Below are 24,022 nucleotides of genomic sequence, written 5' to 3' on the forward strand. Positions count from 1 at the left end.
TTGTCTACAACAAAAAAAATACATTTATTTCATTTTCCTTATACTTGCATTCCTTTTTTTTAATCATGTCACAGTGGAAGTAGGAAAGCAATGTTCAGTAGATGCTCAAAATACAATATATAACTAAGAGAAGCTGTTCATCTACTTAACTCCCCAGGTTTGAGAATTACTAGAATTATCTAAATCCTGTGGTAGTGTGATCACACATTCAGGGCTTCCCAGTACATTATCACCAAATACTGCTGTGAGGTATTAGGCTGGTCTCCTACATTACACAGATTGCTCTAGTTAAACAGGAAGGCAACACTTTAGGCAGCTGTGAGTACAGTTTGTGTGCACACGAGTGGGTGATGCTCTCTTACCTCCAGGTTTGATGTAGAAGCAGTTCAGCTGAGTTTCATGCACCAGCTTCCCCTTGTACTTGGCGTCGGGTTCCCCTGGCTGGTGGCTGGGCAGGGGGTGATACGCCTGCCGAACCAAGGCTTGAAACATTTTAGAATTCCAAGGAGCGTTGAAGCAGCTGAAGCTAAGTGGTTTTCTTTCTATAGATAGTAAAGGCACATTCCCTTTGGTTAATTTCCTTGCTTCAGGATTATGTAATAGCCTTGTACAGAAGTTAAAAGCTGAATTTTGTTTTAAATTGCTGACAACTGGATCTTCTAATCTAGGAACTATTTTCTAGCTCTTCGAAACGTTTTCAATATCATTTGCATTCTCCTTCCTTTTCTTGCTGTTCACTCCTAATCCTTTGCTTGTCCTCTGTGCCTTGTGCTGAGTTGGAGCCTCCTCCTCCCACTGTCCGTTTTTCAGGAAAACTTGGATTGAGGAGTGAAGATAATGGGCGCCATCCACCCATCAGCTCATCACCTCAGCGAGCCATGACGATCTCTGGTTTCTGTATATCCACACGGGCTCCTCTGATAATATCCTCTTGTGCTTGAAAAAAATAGGTTTGCTTAGCAGAGGGTGGACTACACTCCTGACATAGCCAGAAAACTTCTCTTGGAATGTGAGCTTGCTTACTCACACTCTTTTATATGTGTGTATATATATAAAAATATTTGTAACCTTCTCTCAAAACATGGAAGATAAATATGTGAGCAAGTGTATCCCACAGCACATATACAAGCTGCTCACTTCTGTCTAACTTTGATTTAATACAAGCTCTTGAGTGCCTCATCAGTGCTCTCTTTGTCAAAACAAACCTTAAATCGGCAGTAAAGAATACTTTTCAATTACAGGAGGGAAGAGGAAAGAAACCCTTCCCAAGTGTAAGATAGCATACCCTTTAAAGGACAAGGAATGTGTTATATACAGGAACATGGTGCAAGTGCTCCAGTGGAATTTCACTCAGGCTGCAAAGGCAGTGTTGCTTTTTTGTCTTAACTGCTTTCCAAACCAGTAACAGCACTGGGCTTAATGCCTGCTGCCTGCTCTGCTTCAATGGCTGTGGCTGCAGCCCAGTTGTGGGGTTTGCAACAGGACCTCCTTTCATAAAGTCTTCATCATGCATTGCTAAAAATCAATCTCAGAAAATACCCAGTGGGTTTCTCCTGCTGGCGTCGTTATTGTGGGCATACATATGCCCAGGACTTTTAGATCCTGTTTTAATAATCCCTTTGCATAACAGAGGTATTATTTACATGCATTAAACCAACCAGAGAGACTCTGTAGCCAGGGGTGGAAAAAAAAAAAGGAAGTAATGTAAGACAAAAGCTTCAGGTCAGAAGTCAGCAGTGAAGGGACTAAGAAGATTCATTCTGTGGATCATCTGCTGCTGCCTATTGTCTTAGACAGGACATGGACTTTCTGTTTGAGCTGTACCAATTCTTTTGGCTCTGTCAAACTGCCTTTCTGTAAAATTTCAGTATCTTTTCCTAAACAGCATACAGTATTAAATCCTCTATACAGGCATGTGTAGCATCTCTCAATTAACAAGTTCATGAAATTTCATAATAATTAGAAAAAGGAGAGAAATAACATCGGAATTTTTTTTTTGTGAGTATGCTATGTCTCTCTGCAGGGCTTTGCTGCCTTTCTGTTTATTGTTACCTGTTGTTTTTATTCTGGTTTCTCTCATGTGAATATTTCTCTTTCTAACACTCTTTAACCGAAAGCAAAGCAGATGTTCAAATTTGCACTGAGAGTTAAAAACTGAAGGAGGGGAGAGACTGAGGAAGCAGATGATGATTACTGTTAAGTTTTATTCCTAAGGGATTATGCATAAGCTAGTAAAACACTGCTGACTTCTGAAGCAAAATGAAATACATATTTTTACTTTGTGTGGAAACAATACAGTTGCTGCAGTGAAAATAATCCCATGCAATAATCCCAAATTTTTATTTAAATATGACTGTATCTCTAGTCTATAATCAGGGATTCAGAGTTGTAGGGTACCTCCCAGTGCTGCTATTGTGAAATATCTAAGTCCTAATATAACATGAATTTGATAAATGTGAGGGGTTTTTTTCTTTTTCAGTTGAATTACAGGTTAAATAAAAAAGTGTTTACTACTTAAATTACATTTTCTTGCTGACAAACTTGATCTCAAGAGTGCATTGTTTCTCTCTTCATATACACAGAATGTTTTATATTCTTGCACACAGAATGTCTTGTGTGCAACGTTATAGAAAAATCAGTAAGCTTCTGAATAATCTGAACACTAACTTCAATTGTTAAAATAAATTTTAAAATAGATACAGATACATTAAAATAGAATTACAGTAATCAAAGAAAAAAAGCAACAAGGTACTTCAAAGGGGTATATTTCTGTCTTCATGAAAGAAATTACTAAATTGCAATTTCACAGGAGAAAGGCAAGTGAAACATTAATACTTAAATGATCCTTCAGCTTTCAAGCATGTAAAAATGCAGTGACCATATGTGAATGATAAAGGGTTCAGGGTGAAATTTAGCTTGTGAACGCAGTGTGAACCTACCCATAGTTTGCCTGTCATTCTGGGAGAACAGTGAACGTCCTTTCTGTGCCTGTGAAATTGTATTTTATTGCTAAAAATTGTGCTGCAAAGTTTCTGTCTGCAGCTCTACAGACAAGCAGATGTTGCTGAAGGCAGTGTAACAGCTGACTGCAAGAGAAGGAATGGCTACAGAAGAGTAGAGAACTCTTTAATTGTGGACTGTAACCTGTTAACAGGCTGTGGCAAAGCAATAAAAGGGAATGCATAATATGTGCTGTAAATATCAACTAACTGATTGAGATACCAGGAGGAGTAGTTGACTTTTGCCTATTTCTATGTGGACTTTTAAAATTATTTTTCTAACCATTTTAGAATTAGAGATGGTGTAGGAAAAATGAAAAAATTGCCTGTCCAAATGGTGTTGTAAATAGAGTATACAAATGGAAAAATACAAAAATGGAGGGTTTAAATTCTCTTATCTTAGGGTATTTCTTATGTGTTTCTTGTTCCAAGAACAAGGATATACAAGTCACTCAGACTTTTATTGTTGCAGGCTAAGAACTCTGTCCAGATCTGCAAATGTATTTCCATGACTTAGGATCTGAAGGTATGCAGTGGAGAAATAAGAGATGAGATCACAACAGTCAGAATTAGAAACATCATGTATAGTTAAGGTTGCTTATTTTCTTCATGAAGCCCTTTCTGAAGTTGTTCATTATTTTGTGGGAGTTAAACCATTTGGAGTGACAGCTCATCATACTGATTATAGTAAAAATTCGGGTTTCAGGAAAAAATGACATGCTATTGAACACCTATTTGAGGTTAAAATAGTCTTCTCTTTTTTCCCTTCTCTGCTAATATCCTGGGAAATGGCATTGTCAGAGTTCGGAAAACAATTTGACCTTGAACTTAACTATAGCTGTGGAATTAGAGGTGTACCTTTGGCAGGTACCTCAGAGATGCACTTTAAAAATAATTGGGAACATATTCTTAGATTGGACTAAATTATAAATGAAAACCTTGATGTGAGAATCCTGGTGAGTCCTCTACCAGCTGTGTGTGTCACAGGCAGCAGAGCAGCTCTTCCCTATGGGAATGGAAGCCCAGATACTCCACAAGAAACACACAGAGGCTGCTGCTTTTCTTAACATAGTGGAAAGAAAAAGGAAAGGCTGGAAATTGAGACACTGAAGGTAGCTCTCCTTTCTGTTCTTTCCAATAAAAGCAATTTTTTTTTTGTTGTCTCCAGGTTGGAAAAGCTGTGTTGTCCACTTCTTGATTGAGCAGTGCTCTTTTAGCTTGGGAAATGCACAGAATCAAGAAAAGGTTTCTAGTTTAACCTCTTCCACTTGTGACAGTCTCCTTTTGGTATAAGCCTTTCTGCTGATGGAAGGTAGAGATTTATATTTAGCCCAGATTTGTGTAAGGCATTGTTGTGTTCTGCTCAGCTGATTTCTGTGCATCAGGGCCTGGCTTCATTTCAGTGTGTTGAAGGTATGTTTTATTGTTTGCTTTAGAAAGTTAGCAGGGAATATAGAGCACAGGTAAGCTAAAAAAATAATCCTTCCAGGTGTTGAGGAGTTGCATTTGTTTTCCAGTAAGCCTTTCCCTGGTGGGTTTTTGTTTCACAGGAGCCCTTCTTGCGTTGAATGAGGATATTTGGATGTAGTTTTTAGCTTATGGAACTCTCGTCTGACAGGGACATTTTGGAAGTCTATTGTGAAATAGTAACGGGAACCATTTGTTATTTAAGAGAGCCTATTTATAAGAAAAAATATTTCTCAAGAACAACTTGTTATTTCAGAAATTGATAGCCTGGCATCCACAGCCTTCCTGCTTTAATTTCAGTGTCACGCACCATCATGATTGAAAAATTATTTGGAACTGATGATGCAATGGCAAGAGGTGTGACTGGAAAACCAGTGGTGTGGGGGGAAAAAAAAAATTCTCTAAGCCAGATGGATCATAACATAGATGCTATTCCTGTGTCAGGACTAAAAATTTCTTGTAGCATCAACAGAAGGCATATTTAAGGGAAATCTTGCAAATACATTTTGCATTTGGGCTCTTTTCCAAAAAAAGTAAAGAACCTGCTGATGGACTCTTACATCTGCTGAGCTTTATGGAAATAAGTGCATCAATGGGCTTTAAATTTTCCTGCAGTACTAACAGAACTTCAGCTTTGAGGCCATTTAGAGGGCTTTCCAGTGGCCCTATTCTGTTTGACAGATACACAGTTGATTTTTCTTCATAAAAATTTTTGATAAATTTGGACTAAAAATCTGCCTGAAGTCAGTCTCTCACAGCAGAATCACAGACATGATTTATTAAACCATCCACCATGTCTGTGCTGTCCTTTTTTTGCCTCATGAAGCCAGAAATAATTACTGGCTCTATCTGGAAGTCTGCAAATTGGTCCCCCAAATTTCACAACTGATAGATGATGGTAGAAATGTTTCAGGGTCCATTCTATTAACAAAATTTTGTCTTGATTTTTAAGGCATAGTTCCAAGAACAATTAAACAGATGGTGGTGACGAACTTATTCTTGACTTCAGTAATGTTGCCAATCACTGCCCACTCTTAAACCATTTGCTTTTGGGGAAAGGGGTCTGGAGGGGCTTTTTAATTTTGTTGGGGCTTTTGTTGCTGCATATTTTGTGGTTATTTTATTTTAGAATAAAATTGTTTTAACAGTTCTCTCTTCAGCTGAATTTCACTGGTTAAGCTGAAAAAAGGCCATGTGTAATCATTGGTTTGCATTGACATGTCTCTGAGTAGGATTCTTTCTCCTTTAACAACTGGTTTGGTTGTTTTTTAGGGGATTTTTTGTAGCTTGCTTGTTCATATATAATATTTAAAACATTTGAGATAATGGAAATACCAAGTCATCCTTTTCCCTGTCTTTGTTAACAGTTCTTCAAATAAGTGGATCAGGAGCTTTATCAGCCTTTAAATGAAAGAACAAGTGTCTGATAATTTAACAGGCAGAGCCTTTTCAGAGCTTTTCAGGAATTTAGGTTAAGCTCATAGCAAAATACCCATTTCTGTTGTTTGAAAAACTCTTACCTTGCTTCAGTTTTTGGACTTTTTAATGCCTGGGGAATCATTAAAATTTTTCCTTCTCTTTAAAATCTTCTAGAAATACCAGGATATAGCCAGAGAGAAATTTCTATTATTTAGAAACAAATACATTTACCTAATACATATTTTGTATTGTGCAGCTTTGCACAATGCTGAGAAGCAAGAGGCCTAAAAATCCCAGTCCTGTTGATGAGCCACATTTCTATCTATGTGGTATAAGAGGATACAATTGAAATCTTTCTAGTATTTTGGGTTTAAGTATCTAAACAGTAATATTTTGTGTTTGAAAGAATTTAAAGCCTGCTTAGAGCTAAAAGAACTTTAAGAACTCCTAAACTAGGAAATACCAGAGTTAAGGCTGGTTGTGCAATCTGTCTGTTTATGGACTTTTATATTGTGTGGTTTTCTTCTTTTGCAATAAGGACTTTGTTTCAGCTATCAAACAGCTGGAGTGGTGTTCACATTGGGAGGCTACTCAGTATTCTGGTTTTTTCCTCATTACTCATGCATGGCCTTTGTTATATGCCACTAGAGTTCTGCACTAGAGTCAGAATTATTGAGTTTTCATGTTGTTTTCTCCAATAATCATCACTATAAAAGCTGGTAACTCATGAACAAAGAGAACTGTTTTACCTTGCTCAGATTATAAATATTATTCCCATTTTACAAATTGAGATCCTAGGGCAGAGTAGTTACAATTAGAATGGAGTGTCTGGCTTTAATTACTCAAGCCAAATTTTTTCCAGTGTATTTATTATTCATATGTTCAAAAACACTTCTTACAGTCTTGGATTGGGATGATGGGTGTTTTTTCAGGACACACACTCAAGTCTTGCACCCAGGTCTAGGATCTCGACTCAGCCACCGGGAAATGAAGCACACACAGCCAGTGCAGCCACTTCAGATAACATTTCACAGCTTGGTTATCATTGCATAACATCTCTGGGATGGAATTCAGCTTTCCAGGATAGTGTGCAGCTGTCTGTGCTCAGGTTTTTTTATATTTCTCCCTTGTTGCAGTCCTAAACATAGCAACGTAAAGGTGTCTGCCTGCCTTGCAAGACATGGATACAGAAACTTCTTTTTAACACAGCCAAGTCTGGATTTGCATATTCAGGAGCAAGAGTCTAGACTATACATAGAGCAAAATACCTCAAGAAGCATGGAAACAAGAATAAAACACAGAAATGTCAGACTTGGGGTTAATTTATTTATTTTTGACACCAGTAAGTATAAAACAGTTCCTAGGTACAGGGGAATCTCTAGTCAGTAGTTATTTCTGTATCCGTTTTTACCAAGCTTAAAGACTTTATGCAGTCTGTGGAGGAGTAGCTTAGAAATCACATGTTGCAGGTACACTGAAACAAAAGCTCTCATAATGGAAATGTCTATCCAGAAGACAAAAATCTAATCACTGGAATAATGAAGAGGAAAAAAAAAATCCTGGAAAATGCCTTTCTTTTTAATAGAATACTTAACACGAATGATTGAAGTTGATAAGAAATTCTGTATTATCGTAATAACTAAATTAATGTTTCAAATATTGAGAGGTTAGAAATTGTTATCTATAATTCTGGAAGATAGCAGCTGTCAGCTTCTGCATATAAATAGTATCAAGTGTTCTAGTGTTTGTGAGGACAGGAGAAATCCGTAGCCAAAAAAATGAGAATTGTGAGGCGGAAGCTTTCGAATTGGCTCTGAAGTCGTGATTTCAAACTTAAATAGTGCCCTTCCTGAAATTCAGTCACTGAGCTATTAAAGGAGCTTCACAGATCTGGGTAAAATTTTTCAGTTTTGATTTATGAGTGGCCTTCCTTTTAGCAATTCTAAAAATTCTAAAGACTGATACCCTTAATAATTAATAATTTCAGTCAGTTTATTTAAGTAATTTATGTAGCTTCCCATTCAATGTTAATTGGACCATCTTGATTTCATAGCTGCATTATGTCATAGTTTTGTGTAATCTTGTTAACAACATTGAAATTGTGGCACTTTTTTTCCTTTTAATGTCATCAGTTCATTACTTGATTTTATTTTTTTCTGTGTTTTACAATAATCTCTTCTTACATAACTTAATGGTTGAGGCTGGGCCTAAAGTGCCTTAACATTTCCTCTTCTGTTTGGCAGTAGAAAAATTTGCTTTGTGTCTCTGATGTTTTGTGATTCATTTTTAACATGAACATGAAATTACCACTCTACACATGATACTTAGATGTGGAATTCTATTTTGTCAAACAGTCTGACAGAGTGGGAAGGCAGATAAAAGTAATCTGTTTATGTTTAATCCTGATAAAACAGGCAGTGTTTTCATCCTGGTAGAAAGCTTGCAGTGAAATTGTATTGTGTGTCTGTGAGTATGCCAGGTTCCCAGACAGTTACAGGTTATCAGCTTAGGTTCTCATTCTGGTTGTGGGGTTTTATGTGTTGCCATACACACCAGATTTTTTTTTTTTCATTTTGTCTTCATCATTAATCAAGATGGGGGCCATCAATACTCATTCATACTACTATTATCTACATTTTTTCTCTTAAATACAGCTTATAGGAGAATATAATACTGTAGTGTGAATTTATGCCATGTTTACTTCAGGTATCTCAGATTTCCACAAGTTGCTGTGTTCTTACTGGTCCCTCATTCTCACCTGCATAAAAGAGTTTGGGGTATCTTGTGCTGCCACAAGCTCAGGGATTGTTTCTCAGTGTATTTCAAGTGTTCATCTCCTTTGGACAGATGGGAGCAGTGTGGAAGGAGGAACAGTAGGACTGTCCACTTCTGAAAGATTTCACCACTGACTGGGTGAGCTCTAAGCTCAGAGGATGTTGGGCTTTGGTCTTAGCTTGCTTTCAGCTGTGCTTCCTAATTTGGGTAGGAAATAGCATTTAACCAAGGGGAGAAAGTAAATGTGGGTGGGTTTGAAGTTCAGCTAAACTCTAGGCTAAAGGTCTCTGGATCTGAAGTATCCTAACTTAAAACTGGAGTTAAGATGGGATATATTGTTGGGTGGTGGTGTGGTTTGGTTTGGTGGCACACACCCAGTGCCCTTGTTCTGTGACCCAAATAGCTTCGTATTTGTTGCAATTGCATTTCAAAATATCAGTTGTAGCTCTGTAAAATGTGAAATCTGCCATTATTCTGGTTATCAGCTCACTTGTGTTTGTCTCTGAGTTGAGTAAATGAACAGCAGAAGCAAGCCAGTTTGATTCTTGCAGCTTCTAATGGCCAGAAGCAGTTTGGCATTTCCAAGGGACTGCCAGCTTTCAGATTTATTAGATATTCATCAATAGTCTGTGACATGTCTGTTCTGTTGGCCAAAGGTGAAGCTGTCCAACCTGTGCTGCATAATTGATGGTGCCACCAGCTGTGGCAGACATAAAAGAAAATTGGGAAGATGGAGCAGATGGCCAAAATTTCATCAATACTCTTCTCCATTGGAGATTCTTTTATAAAGAATAAGAATCTTGATTAAAACAAATTTGGTTTGTCTGGGATTCTCAGTCTGCTTGCTGTGCTGTTGCCTTGAGGAATATGGAGTTACTTGTGATTTGGACAAATTTTCAAATGTGTTTCATCAGAAGGATGTGGAATTTTGCATAACAGGTCAATGTTCTGGAACCTTATGAGTTGTTCACACACTTTTCTACAGGTGCACAGTTTATTATTGAACGCCCATTGGAATATGCTAGGATATTAATGTGCATTTGAAATGCATAATTTAATATTTCTGTTTAAAAAACTGAGATTATTGTGCAGTTCAGCTCTTAAGTTGCACATTTGTAGAACCACTGGTGCATATTATGTTACTTGCCTTTTTTAGGTGAATAATAGAATTCATCACACTTGTCAATAATCATAAAAAGGACAGTGCATATTTTAAAAGTTAATTTTTGTATGCCTACAAGATTCTGATTCGTGAGATATTTTAGACTTTTTGCCAATGTGCTGTGTATTAAACAGCTGGGACCATTTTTAGTTCTATAGAAGACACCACACAGCTTTAAATTTGGGGGGGGATGGAGAAAATAATATACTCATGTCTTGCAAGCAGCTGTACATTCATTTTCTTTCCAAATATTAACAAAGCCAAGGTACACTTCATATGCCATGGGTTTGGCTCTGTGGAATTGAAGGAGTTATTGCTTTTGGACTCTTCTAATAGTAGGAATTATTACATCATCAGGGTCAGTGTTGCAATTGTTTTTGAACAGGTGCTCAACTCATTTCAAATTAAATCCATTTTCAAATGAAATGTTGGAAGACATGGTAGGAACTGCCAATTCCTGGTAAGGTTGAGACAACTCTTGCCTGCAGTAGGGTAGGGAGGGAAGGAGGAGGAAACCCAGGATCTCCTCTAGAAAACAGTGAACAGAATTACAGCAAATCTCCAGGGAGGTAGAGATGTTCATCCTACTCCACCAGCTCTGATGCTCTGTAAGATAGAACTGAACATTCTTTGAAAACTAAACAGATTTTCCTACTTCCATATGCATGCAATGCTCCCTGCAGCATGCTGGTAGTGGAGTCAAATGGATATGGCAGCTGAAATAAAGGACAGAGAAAAAGATTTTAAAGAACAACCCCACTGGTTTAGTGTTCTGAAGAAAAGGATCAAATACCTTTGCCTTAACTGAGTATTTAAGAGCTTGTAATTTAAATGCTTGAAGATGTGCCTTTGATCTTTTTTGGTTTTATAGGATCTGAGGTGTCATTTTGTGTTTCTAGATAGGGAAAACATAAGATGAAAATAAATTTTAAGATTAATTTGCAGGTCACATTTAAATATCTACCAGGAAGAATTTCTGTTTGAGAAGATGCTCACAGTTTGTGTTTGATGTGTATTTACAGTGTCCATATATGGGATTTGGTTTTATGATAAAGAAGAATGCCAAAGAATTGCAGAGCTCATGAAAAAGTAAGTGATGGGTAAACAAGACTTCTGTGCTTTTTTATGTATGTTTTTTGGTACATACATGCACATTTTATGGTTTTAGGATTATTATGCCTTTCTGCATTAAACTTACAAACTTTGTTGCAAGTGTCAAGCCTGCATTTCATAAAATCATAAATAAGTCACTGAATTGCAGTAATTTTTCCTAATTTGTAGTGCAGCTCTCCAGCTACATCAGAGTGTACCAGTTGATATGATTTATTTCCTGATGACTCAGAGACCTATTTTGAAGAATTGTATTCTTTGGGGGTTTAATGTATCTTTCAATTTGGGAAGATTTTATTTTATAATATTGTTACCTTTCTTTTTTTCCCTTATATTAAGGTAAGTGCAGGATATCATGAGGATGTGCTGTACTAATAAAATTTGTGGGTTTTGTCCTGTTCGTACATCATGGTTGAATTCCTGCTTCCTCATTTCTTAGCAGTAGATACAAAATTCACTTTTTTTGGCATTTAAAGCAAGACTTCAATTAGCTTTAAAGTCATTGCTTTCATGCACATAAAAATGTGTTTTTCTAAATGTTAAAGTTTAATTTTGCAGTCCAGCCAGAGGTGAAGAATCCACACAGAGCTGTGTTCTCAGCTGTATTTTAACCTAAGAATGTCATGTGGGTAGCTTTTTTCAATATCACTCTCCTCCTGTCCAGGATGGACGGGGCTCATTCTTCTGCACTGTTTGCAGGGACCCTTTTTTAAGGACTATGTCCTGCAGGTTTTCATGTTTGCTTGGAGAACAAGGAAGCTCAAGTCATCCAGATTTTATCAACATATGCAGACTACATTTTTTAGAGCTATAATGTGGAGGATGTTGTAAAGGGGCTGGGTAGGAACAGGCAGTGATTGGCCATTCCAGCTGCCTGTGGTATATAGGATTAGACACACCAGATAGGATTTGTGATAAAATACTGCATGGGAAGGTAATCATCTTTCCTCCACATATCCTTTTTTTGAAAAAATACCTGCTGCTTTTCATTTTGCAGTGACAAAACGGTGTGAAATGCAAACTGGGACAGTGGTGGGGTTTTGTTCAGTGGGGTTTGTTGGTTTTGCTGTATATCCTACAGCTCTAAAATGAGTCAGCTGTGACCCAAGAAATAATTGATGGGGATGAATTTACAGAAATAAACAATGAACCGTAGGAAACTCAGGTTTTTGACAGCTCATTTTAGTTAACTAGCTCAAGTTTCGGTTGGTGGTGATTAGGTGCTCTCAAACTGGTAATTTACTACAATAAAACCTAGTTTTCAGAGGATTCATGCAAATGTAAACCATGTGTAGTGGTTTATAATAGCAGTATTTCATATAGATAAAAAATACCCTGTTGCTCAGCCAATTGGCTGTGTGTTTTAATTCTCAGCATTCTACAATAATAATAAAACAGCTGGGGCAGGAAATTGGTCATTTGCTAGTACTTAATGCCTGATTTGTGTGTGTGTTTGCCATCCTCCACCACCAGCAGAACTGAATAACACTATAAATTCCCTGCTCCTTCTGGGTATAGAAATTGTGAGTCAGTTATGGAAATTTTATTCTATGGTCTAGTGTAGTCAAGATTGGAGAAAATTCATCTTATGTCAAATTATGATTTTATAGAGATCTTTTAATAGCAATTGTTTTATTGCACATTTTAATTTAGACTGGAAAAGACAAATATTTGAGTTTCAAATAAGTCTTGTACAGTAATTGTGGTTAAGTTTTTATATTTTATTTGTTCTTTTTTTCTCATATATCCTCCACCTTTCAGCCTAACTCAGCAGGAACAATTCAAAGCACAGCAGGGCACAGGAACAGGGGTGTCCCCCATGATCATGAATTCTGCTAATAACAAAGAAGTGGATATCTTAAGGATGCTTACCAAGGCCAAAGATGAGTATACCAAGGTGAGACTTGCTCTCACTTTACGTTATGAAACATAAAAGGTTTGATTTTGGGTTTTGAATAGTTCTACTCAAAGTGATTTTAGACAGTGTGCTCTCTCATTTTGTGTAGAAGTGGCTGGTAAAAAAAAATTTTGACGGAATTTGCTAAAAATTCAAAAGAAATTAATGCTGTCAATAATAAGTTCTGGCAGGAGAATGTGGATATGATTATTTGTTGAATAGTAGAGGCTCAGAGCAAGTACAAATTACCTTTCATTCTGACCCTTAGAGCTCTTGTGCCTATTGAGGAGCCACCTGCAAGCTGTGCCCTCTTTCTGGGTGAAGTATTTACCTGCTGATAGTTTCTGTGGTTTGTACAAAGGACCTGGTTCAGGAGACTTTTGACAGTGAAGTTACTGCTTTTAATTGTGGTTGTTAGCTCCTTTCAGGCACTAATGGAAGGAAATGAAAAGGTTGAAATGTAGTATGATTTCAGCCCGTGTGCTGCTTTGGTCTTCTGAGGCTTCTAAATAAAGAAGTAACTAATGGACTAATAATGTTCTCTATTATTGAGCAATCAAAAACGTTTTACTTTGGGGAATAAAAATCTAATAATTTTAACTATCCATATATAAGCTGCAAGTTGTTACAGAGCCTGCAGGTTCCTGCTGCTGTTTCCTGTATTGCTTATGTGCTGTCATGCAGTAATAGAGCTCCTCAGTGTTCCATAAGAGTCTGGCAATGTACATATATCTTAACTTTTTATCTCTTTACATTTCTTGTGTTTATTTTTCTGAAATGTAGCTACTAATAAAATCCTCAGAAAGATGATAGCAAACTGTTTGAGCTAGGGTGAAATGGAGCCTTTTTTATTGTGTATAGTTTCTGTTGAAGCTTGGGGCCTTTGTATTTTCTGTACTAGAGATTTAATGTATTACAGTGGACAAACACTTCCAAAACCTGGTATTTTTCCCATCTTTTAATACTGAATCATTATCTAATCTTGGCATCAGAGAATATGATTTGAGATGTTCTGAAATGTTTAAAGGGTTTTCATTAGATAGCCTTAAAAATACTGCAAATGGAAAACTGGAAAATATTAGGCTGTCTTCAGATTCTATGAAAAGAGGGTGATAAATCTAAAAGATGTTACCTTCCATTTCTACATTAGCACACAGAAAACAAGACAAAGGAGAAGAAATTCTGTTGTTTAAATAATAGGTTTTAGGACTCTTTTCCCTTTAGAATCTTTTGCAGATTTGCTTCTTACTTTATCTTTAATCTTTCTGCATTTAAGGGTTTGCCAAGGACATAAAAAATAACATAAAAACTTCCTCCTCATCTGGGACATGAGTGCTAGGAATGCCTGACCTCTTATGAACAGGATGTGTATGATTTCTTGTATTGCTAGTAATATAAATTTCTAAAGAGTGTGATAAATAAAGGCAATGACAGCCATTTTTCTATTTAATGTCAATATGTTTCAGAGCTGTCGTGCTTTTTGACTGGTTTATGACATCTACTTTCTTGTCAGTGTATGTTTTATTACTTACAGTCTGATGGGCTGAAATTAGTTATGAAATATGTTGTTCTCTTTGAATTCTCTGTTTATTCAGTGAAGAGTGTTTTAAAGTGTTGGAAGCTGTAGAATAAGAGCATCAATTTTCAAAAATTTTTAAGGAATTTTACTCAATTTTTAAGAATGTAACTAATTTTGAAGTTCTTTGTTCCCAAATTATGTTATACATTTGGAGATGACATTACATGCAAAATAGAATACACGGCTTCCCCTTCCTTTTTTAATTGATGGAGCTTTAAGATGCTAAACCACTGAGTTGTTTTTTTAAATCTACTTCTTATACACTTGCCTTCTCTTGACCTCTGGTAAGAAAAAGCTGGCCTCTCTGACAGCCAGGGAGAAAACCAGCTGAAGAGTGGCAGGGGTACAGAACAAATCATGACAAAGTGGGTTTCTCCTTTGCCATTGTGCCTTGTCTTGTACTGCAGCCCAAGCTCTGGGCTGAACTCTGTGCTGCACGGTTCTCCCAGCATTTAGCATTTCCAGCTTCCTACTGCACAGGTGGAGTATCAATCTCACAACACAGAGCAGTTGTTTGCCTTGAATATCTGTGACTCTACCGAACTTGCCAAGACCCCCTCAGTGGTTTTTCTTGCTCTTTTTGATCCACATGGACTGTATGTGTCTAGTTTTGTTCCAGTGTTGCTGAGCCTTTCTTTGACTTGATCTTAGAACGTTTTGGTTACTTAGCAATCTTTTGTAGCAGCAGAGCTTTGAACAGGACACCTGACTAAAGGACAGACCTGTGAGGCAAGGTGTAGGAATTGCCAAATGTTCTCTGGTTCTCTCACTACAGGGCATGGTGGGATTTCTTTCATGCTGCTTTTTGCTACTATTTGTTGATAATAGTATCTGCTATCTTCTTTTCCTGTCTACCTGACAGGTGCTTAAAATGCCATGCTAGTGCTCCCAACTTCCTCATCAGCAAGGCTGTGTTCCCCATCTGCCAAAATGGCTTTAAATTCTGAGCTCAGCAGTTACAGATGCCTCTGGAATCATCACAGGCTTCTTTTCTCTTCCATGTGCTTCTGTGTTTGACAGCAACCTACTAGCCTTGTTATCAAGTCACAGCAATGATACCAAGTCAGGTCAATGTCATTCTTGTGTGTACTGATGCTCATTTGGCTGAGGAATTTGGTCTAAAATATGCTCATATAGTGATGACTCTGTTAAACACTACTCCTTCTCACCTCATTTTTATAGGCTTAGTTCTGTGATTATGCAGGGTATGACAGTGGAATCTGAGGTACTTAAGGTTTCTGAGGAATTCAGCCTATTAAAATATCCTGAGGAAATAAGGGTATTATTTAAATTCTGCAGAACTCACTGGGAAATATTCAAGAGGATGTTATCCATGGTGTTAAAGAAAAAGTTTGTGCTTTTTGCCCAAAAGGTTGGGCTGAAAAATAGCAATGAAAAGAAGATACGTTGAAGAAAAGGCAGAAACATTAGAAAGAGAACTATATGGGGGGGGAAAAAAAGCCATTTAATCTTAATGAAGTGCAGGTTTGGTCCGTGTAGGGTCTGTCCAATCTGACAAACAACTGAAAATGTTGAGGACCTACTAAAGCCCCTTAAGCCCCCACAAGAACTCCAGTTCTGTTTTACTGGACAGCCCTGGAACCAGCATGTCTTTGTTTATTTGTTTACTGTCAGAAATGGGTTAAGTGATCAGCTTTGTATATTTGAGAGTGGGGTTAGAATTAATAGAAGAATTAATAGAATTAACTTCTTGTTAAATAATTCTTCTAAAAATCTTTCCACTTTCTTGGTTTCAACCGTATCAAGTGACAGTGACTTCAAAGAGACTGTCTTCTTTTCTACTGACAGTAGTGTTCCATGTATACCCAATGCTTTTTTAGTTTCATTGACTATATTCTTATATATAGCATCTTATTCACATTTTCCATTTCTATTTACTGTTTATCTTTCATGGAGCATTTTATGTGGTTTTTCTCTGAATTAAGTCACGCCCTTCTCTCTCCACATGATATTTTTTGTCCCTGATCACTTTTAGTAATCTGTCTCTGATCATCTTTTTCATAATAAGAAATTCTACTGATTCTACAAATTGATTAAATCTTTAACTGTACATGTATATGTATCCTGCAAGTTCCTACCATGTGAAGATTTATGTAAAAGAGTTAAGAGTTATTATTCTACTTTTTGACAAAAGCATTTTGAATTATCTTTCTGGGCACATTAATCCTTCATCTAAACTTCTTCTAGCTGCCTGTTGGATGCAGGAAAAGCATGTCTGTTGCTTGGTTTTTAAGGTGCTTTTTAAAAGTATTTTATGTTTTTGAAGTGCAGGAAAAGCAGAAGGCCAAAAAGAGAACTGAGATTTAAATTAGAGGGAAATCTCATACTAGGGAAATCTTGGAATCAAGTGTTCAGTTTTACATATGTCTTGTGGTTTTAGAAAATTAGGTTGCAGTTGCTACAGTTCTTCTAATAGCATAATACTTGATCCTCAGTGCTGCAGTTAGTATTTTGGTTATTGAATACCTGGTGATGTCTGTATTTTACTGTGGTTGGGAACTGGGGGAGAATACCTTGTCACACATGCTAAGAAATGCTTTTCTTGTGTTGCAGTGTAAGACCTGCTCAGAGCCAAAACAAATAACCAGTTCCTCTGCAATCTATAACAACCCCAACCTAATCAAACCCATTCCAGTGAAGCCAAGTGAGAACCAGCAGCAGCGAATCTCCCAGCAGAGCAAGGTAAAATCTGTGGTGTTTTCTGACTGCTGCCGCTGCTCTGAGCAACAGGAACACTGATTCCAGGTCACTGCATGAACTTGAGATGGAACCACTGTAAGGAATGATTTTAAAGCACAACTAATCTGGTTTGTGAAAGCTTCCTAACCCCCGCTGTATGATTTGGAAACACACAAACTACAGACATACTGTGCTGATGCAACCAAGAAATATTGGTCTTGCAAATTTCAGGGGATGTTTTGATCACAAGCTGATCTAGTCAATTGCTGGACCACACTTTTTGTGGGTTTTTGTTTGGTTTTTGGCTTTTTTTTCCCCCCAGTGGAAATCATTGAAATAAAGAAAAGTCTCTTGATATATCTTCAAGCCAAATCACAGTGCAAAATCCTAAAAATTTAATTCAGCTGTGACCAGCAGATGCACAAGAAGTGGCTCTACTTGATACACAGGCAGATTTCTGTCTCTTACTAATATTGTACTGATGGCTGTAAAAGAAGATGCTCTTTCATGTTATTTAAAGCAAAGCCACTGCTATGTCTCAGATTTGCTGATTTTCTCCCACATTAGCAGCTTGACAACAGTCTTCTTGCCCTTCCTATGTGACAAAACTATTAAAAATCCTCTTGGGGAAAAAGAGCATAGCAGCTTTCTCATCTTTTCATTGAATTCTGTGGCTAGATATTGTCACCACTTAATGTAAATGTGGTGGTGTTTGCAGGGGTCCCAGGATGAGGGAAGAGATGAGAATCTTGACTCCATGTTTCAGAAGACTGATTTATTATTTTATGATATATATTATATTAAAAGTATATTATATATTAAAAGAATAGAAGAAAGGATTTCATCAGAGGGCTTGAAAGGGAAGGAGAGGAATGGAATGATAATAAAATCTTGTGACGGACCAGAGAGTCCAAGACAGCTGGACTGTGATTGGCCATTAATTAGAAACAACCACATGAGACCAATCACAGATGCACCTGTTGCATTCCACAGCAGCAGATAATCATTGTTTACATTTTGTTTCTGAGGCCTCTCAGCTTCTCAGGAGAAAAAATCCTAACAAAAGGATTTTTCATAAAATATGCCTGTGACAATGTAACTCCTGCACGAGGGAGCTGTGTTTACTCTTTTCCTTTGTCCCCTGGCAGAACGCGGATCCTGAACCCCAGCACTTATCCTTGACAGCACTGTTTGGCAAACAGGACAAGGCAGATGGCTCAGAAGCGCTCCCCAAGCAGCACCAGGAGAGCCTCCCGGGCAGGCAGGGCGTGGTTCGCTCTCTGTCCTACGAGGAGCCCAGCAGGCACTCCCCCAGCGCCGAGAAGCAGCTGTGCCCGGCCATCCAGAAGCTCATGGTGCGGGGCACCGAGCTGCACCCCCTGGCCGAGCTCCCCGAGAGCCGCCTCTGTGAGAATGGCAGCATCCCCCCCGTGGGGGAGACTTTCACGGGCCTCTTCCAGCCCGTGGCTGCCCACGGCATGGCCGCGGCTCACGGAGCTCAGGACACTGCCGGCACTCAGAGCTTACTGCAGAAACTGCAGAGTCAGTCAGGGTCGGTGGCTAAAATGGAGCCCAGTGCCGCAGGAGCTGTGAACTCCACGGCTTCCGTGTTCAGCAGGACTCCTGCTCCTGTTGGAGCGCCAGCAGCAGCACCAGGAAATAACATGAGCCAGCCCCCTCTGGTGTACTTCAATGGGTCCCTACCAGGCCAGACTTTAGAGGCTCAGACGCTTGGGAAAGAACAATCCAAACTTCCCAGACAGCCACTTCCTCTCTCTGGCAATCAAGCGGCCAATTCTGGGGTGATTTCACCTCAAGAATTATTGAAAAAACTCCAGATAGTGCAACAAGAACAGCAGCTCCATGTATCCAGCAGACCAACGTTGGCAGCTAAGTTCCCAGTTGTTACCCAGAACACCAACACCCTGAAACCACTGGATTCCTGGATAGAAAAGGCTCCAGGCACAGAAAAACAGAGCACTCTCTTCCAGGTAAATGGGGAACTTCATAAATAAATACAAATCCAGCAGTCTTTTAAACTTGATGTTTTCTGAGGTTAGGCTTGGTTTCGTTGCTGCTGCATGTTGCTCATGATTCATTTTGCAGGTGATGCTTTCCCAACACTGGGTAAGTTCTGATTTACCAAGATGTGATACTGTAAATCCTGAAGGCCACATCTCTTGCACATCAATGATGACCAGAAATACTGCACTACTGGGCTGTCCCAGAGCCCCTTTGCAAAGTCACCGAATTTTCACTTGCCATACTTGGGCTGTTACATGTAATTGCTTGCTATTCAGTGTAATATTTTGGGTTTAATAATTATTTTCTGCAAAATTAGTCATAGCTTCCTCTGTGTAGATGTGCATTCTTTTGTATGCCAGTTGCTAAAGATACTTAAAAGGTCCCTTGTTTTCTAACAGCAGCTTTTAGAAGTATTTGGATATTGGTCAGTTAGTTATCTTGTACCACACCTGCTACTTCTAGATATTCATTAGCTATTTTTCTTTAATTTGCTGTGTATTGTTTTGAAAAAAGGTCTTGTGCCTGAATGACATAAAAAAATTCTCTTTATTTTGATTCCAGAAGTCAGATTGGTGTCTTAAAAAATTCAGGAGATGTTAAGAGACTGTATCTCTCTGATGAGTATATTTTTATTTTCTTCAGAAAAGCAGCATGTGCAATTACAAAATGTCCCATCTAAAACAACTACTGTTTGTAACAACTTCATTTTCTGTAGGATTTTCTACACTAGAATGTCTTTACATGTCCTGTCTGAGAATGTATCTAAGCCTTTTTCAGCTTCCTTTTTTGGGGATAGGCTGTGGGGTACTGGAGTCTGATTTCTATGGGAGTCTAGAAGTTACTGATCCCAAATATTCTCCTTTCCAGTGTAAAGTTGAAAAGCTGTTTTTCTGTTGTGACTATTCCATTCTTGTATTTCTGTTCCTTTCTCTTTTATTTCTCTTTTATATTTTTTCTCTTTTATTCTATTTTTCTAATTCTGTCAAAACCTGATTGAAAGACTACAGGATATTTCAAGATGCTAGAAAGTTCTTCTATACATGAAGAAGCTGAAGGAGTCATTTAATAATAAAAGCCACATCTGTCACTAAGTTTGTGACAGGTCAAGTTTTCTAATACCAAGAGAGAAGTGGGAGGAATATTAATTTGATACAGCAAATAGCCATCATTATTTTTGTTCTTTTAATTAATGCAGTAGGATTTGAATCTGTATGAAAGAGTTTTTTGGGGATTAGTCATTGAAATTATTCAGAATCAGTTGCTTGCAGATGGTAACTTTGACTTTCCGGTGGAGAGCTAAAGAATAAAAGGAGGATCCAAAGTCAAACAAATTGATTTGTTTTCACTGGCAATGGAACTTGCCTGCTTTAAATGTAAGAAATTGTGTGATTCACTGGTACATGTACTGATAGCATGAGGGAGGACATAATGGAGGTAAAAGTGAAATGAGGCAAGTCCAGGCTCTACATTGTAACTCAGTATGCATGAATAAAAAATTAGGAAATATGCTGATATATTTTTCAGATGAAAAAAACCTACAGATGTTGCTATGGCAAATGACTTTAATTTTGTATATATGAAAAAGACAGTGGTGCCACTATTAATTGCAATATGGAAAGGCAATTCCTGAGCTCTGGTCTAATGCAACTGCAACAGTTTGACTGCTTGAGTATGGATAGAACAGCAGCTTGTGAGAAAAGTCTTCTCTGGAACAAGGCTCGTTCACTCTGATCATTGCTGCAAGCTTGCCTTAAAAAAAAAAAAGCAGCAACTGAGATTCTCAGTCTTCCTTTGCAGGGCTCTGAGTAGAGCAAGGAGACTGAGGCTGTCGAGGAGTGGCTTCCCAGGCTGCCACAGCTGCTATCAACACAATATTAGATGCATTAAATTTGGAGATTTAATGCACAGACTAAAAATGATAACAAAAGTGTCACTAATTATCGCTTAGGACACCTAAAGCTCTGCGGTCTGGGAGGAATGGCCTCTTTCACGTGCAGCAGATTGCCACAAAAGCAAAAGCAGGGAGGCTAAAAATGAAGGAAGGACTCTGTTCCTTTGGAAGCCACGAATTAGCCACAGAAAACATGCTTGCTTTTGAAAAACGACCTGGAAGACAAAAACCAACTTTTAAAACCAACATTAATCTTTTTATAATGTTATCCTTGCAATAGACCAGAGGCTTCAAGTGCTGCCATGCCTGCAGAGTAGATATTTGAGTGAAATTGAATTGGCACAAATATATCTGCACATGCTCATGCAAAATGGATCAAAGCAGATTCTGACAACAAGTGGAGGAAAAGGTTTGTTCTCTGTAATTATTTGTCTTTTGGTATTGCCTCTCCTACTATGCTTCAGCATACAGAAAAAGCAAAAGTCTGACAGGAATAGAGAGATATCTGAGCAGTGTCTGTTGTTGGAAAAATCAGATTAAAGGAACACCCTAAATCCATCAGCAGCACTAAGAAAATGTAAGCAATAGTCCTTTCCACAACTGACACATTACAAGTCCAAGTTTAAATTGGCTTCTGATGCAACTCCATATGGTACAAGAACTGTGATCTCCCACATGAAAAGGAAGAGACCAGTTACCAAAAAAATGGGAAAAGAAAAAAAAAAAAGGAAAAAAGCAAAAGCCAAAGAATAATACTTGGAAGCATTCAGCCTGGTCTGGTGCCAGCCCTGTTTTGTGAAATATTCCTTATGCAGACAGTGAGTAACATGTGCTTAAGAGACAATAAAAAAGCATTAATCTACAGTGGGCTTTTAGGGGTATGTTTAGTGTTAGGGATGTGCTTTCCTGATTATAGGTACATGCATGCTTAAGTGTTTATGTTAATCAGAATTAGGGTTTTACAGGTGCTTACAATAACCCAGACACAAATTTATCATTTCTTCAGAAGACCACGTATCTTGCAGCTCATTTTTCACATTTCTTGGAGCATTTTTCCATCAAGAATGTATTTGCTACATCATGTTACGTCTTCTGAGTATGTGCATGAAACCCCAGTGTGTGTGGTGTGAGCATCACAGCACGGCTTCTCTGTTGTCCTAACTGCAGTTTCAGCAATTCTATATTGCAAACAGGTGCATTAAACTTGTTTCAAAAAGTAATTTCAGCTTCTGTAGCTAAAATAATTGCTGAAATCAATTAAAATATTCTAAATTAAACTTGAAAGACAAAGCAATGTTAGCGTTGTAGCCAGCTTTGTTTTAATGAACTGCCTTTAAAGTTCCTGAACCATTCTTAGAATTATGTTCTCAGTTTTCAGCAATGCTTCTGAAAACTGTTTAGGCCCACAGCACAGACTGGGTGCTGCTGTTCCAGAGGAGCACTTGCTCCACCTGGGATTCTGTTCACACAGGAAGCCACAGAAGGTGCCAGTTTGCATTGCAGGAGACCCAGTGCACTCCTTGCTTCACAGTGCTACATGAATTTGCCAGCTATGGTGTCATCCAGCTGCCAACAGCCACACAGAACACCAGTCTAATACCTTAATGAGCATTTGGGCTTCAGGGAAGGGGTGTTAGATATGCACCAGTTATTCTGCACATCTTTCTTGTTCTTCCCTCATTGCTGCACAGCTGATGGCAGACTCCTACTCTGTTATTAGTGACTCAGAGATTTAAGTGTTGACCTGACAGCTGGAGATAATGGAGGAAGAAGCAGCTCAGTTTCTGTGGGTAAGAAGTTGATCAACAGAATTTTGGAAGGGCTCTTATGACTGGTGAGAAGTTACTCAAAGCTGAAAGATTGGTCCAAAGGCTTTTAGTGTCCCTGCAGAGGATTTTACAGCCTTCTGCCAAAGCATGGTGTTACAGGAATTGCACTGGTAATGCAAAGATCAGCATCCTGTTTTCTGGTGGGTGTCAGTTGTCCCAAGCTGATCACCTTGATCAGTTCAGATCAAGGTGATCTGAGCTGAATCTCAAATGAAAATTTTGCTTTATCTTCAAAACAAACCCCAAACAATCCATGTTTTTTTTATGTCAAGGTTTGTTCAATGGCAGAAGCTTTGAGCTTGAGCTGTTAGCAAAAAATACATTGTAACATTAGGAGAGACATAAATGCTATGCACTAAAAAAAGACACATAAACTCTATTCTTCTTCTGACACAGTATTTGAAGTTCTGCGTGACCCTGTGGGTGTTGGCTGTGTCACCAGCAGATGGCAATGTTGCTCATTCCATACAGTTTCCATGTGCTTGGCATGTCCTACCTAACAGACCTTTCTGTCCAGAGAAGACAAAGCATTCTTCATGTGTCTCTTAAACCACAACATGTGTTTGTCATGAGGAGCTGTGTATTATTAAAGGCACAGTTTGTCTCAGGTTTTGTTTGTTTGCCTTGGGCACATGAGAAAAATGTCTTTAGATTTGGAAGGCCATGTTATCTGGGGCTAACAGAGTCTGCTGTAGATTAAGCTCTGTTAGTGGGACACTGCATCTCCTCCAGCTGCTCCCAACCTTCCCTTTGCAGCAGGTTTCTGCCCTTGTAGAGCAGTTTTGTATATGCATTCTTGAAATCACATTAGGAAGAATCATCTTGTTTAAGCAAGCCCTGCCAATTTTGCTGGAGGTAAATGAAAGAGAAGTTGCTGCAGCAGCATGGATGAGGAGAGCAGAAGCATTGGGGTGAGTATCTGGGGGTAGCTGGTGTTCCACAGGCAGGACAAGATCTGTACAGAGTCTGAAGGTCTCACTCTACAGAGGGATGTCACTTTGGACTCACACTAGTTTTCTTCTAAAATGAGTGTTGTTTTTCAAGCATAGGTTTGCAAACCTTCAGTCAGTTTGTAATACCTCTGCTCAGTCAGAGGCTTGGAACACTGACCTGGTCATGGCTGTTTTGATTACATACTGCTGGAAGAAACAGGGTTGGAAGAAAGCTGT

General features: G+C 38.3%; 1 protein-coding gene across 1 annotated transcript in view; it reads left to right on the plus strand.

Moving 5' to 3' along the window:
• DCP1B (decapping mRNA 1B) overlaps positions 1 to 24,022 on the plus strand; it is a 40,389-nt gene that overhangs the window by 11,615 nt on the left and 4,752 nt on the right. The window contains exons 4-7 of the mRNA XM_071422190.1: positions 10,845 to 10,911; positions 12,694 to 12,829; positions 16,983 to 17,111; positions 18,257 to 19,099. Of these exons, the coding sequence (XP_071278291.1) occupies positions 10,845 to 10,911; positions 12,694 to 12,829; positions 16,983 to 17,111; positions 18,257 to 19,099 (1,175 nt within the window). The remainder of the gene's footprint in view (positions 1 to 10,844; positions 10,912 to 12,693; positions 12,830 to 16,982; positions 17,112 to 18,256; positions 19,100 to 24,022) is intronic.

Source organism: Agelaius tricolor, unplaced genomic scaffold (assembly GCF_023055355.1).
Source record: "Agelaius tricolor isolate 1412-34295 unplaced genomic scaffold, bAgeTri1.0.p SCAF_3, whole genome shotgun sequence".
Classification (NCBI taxonomy): domain Eukaryota; kingdom Metazoa; phylum Chordata; class Aves; order Passeriformes; family Icteridae; genus Agelaius; species Agelaius tricolor.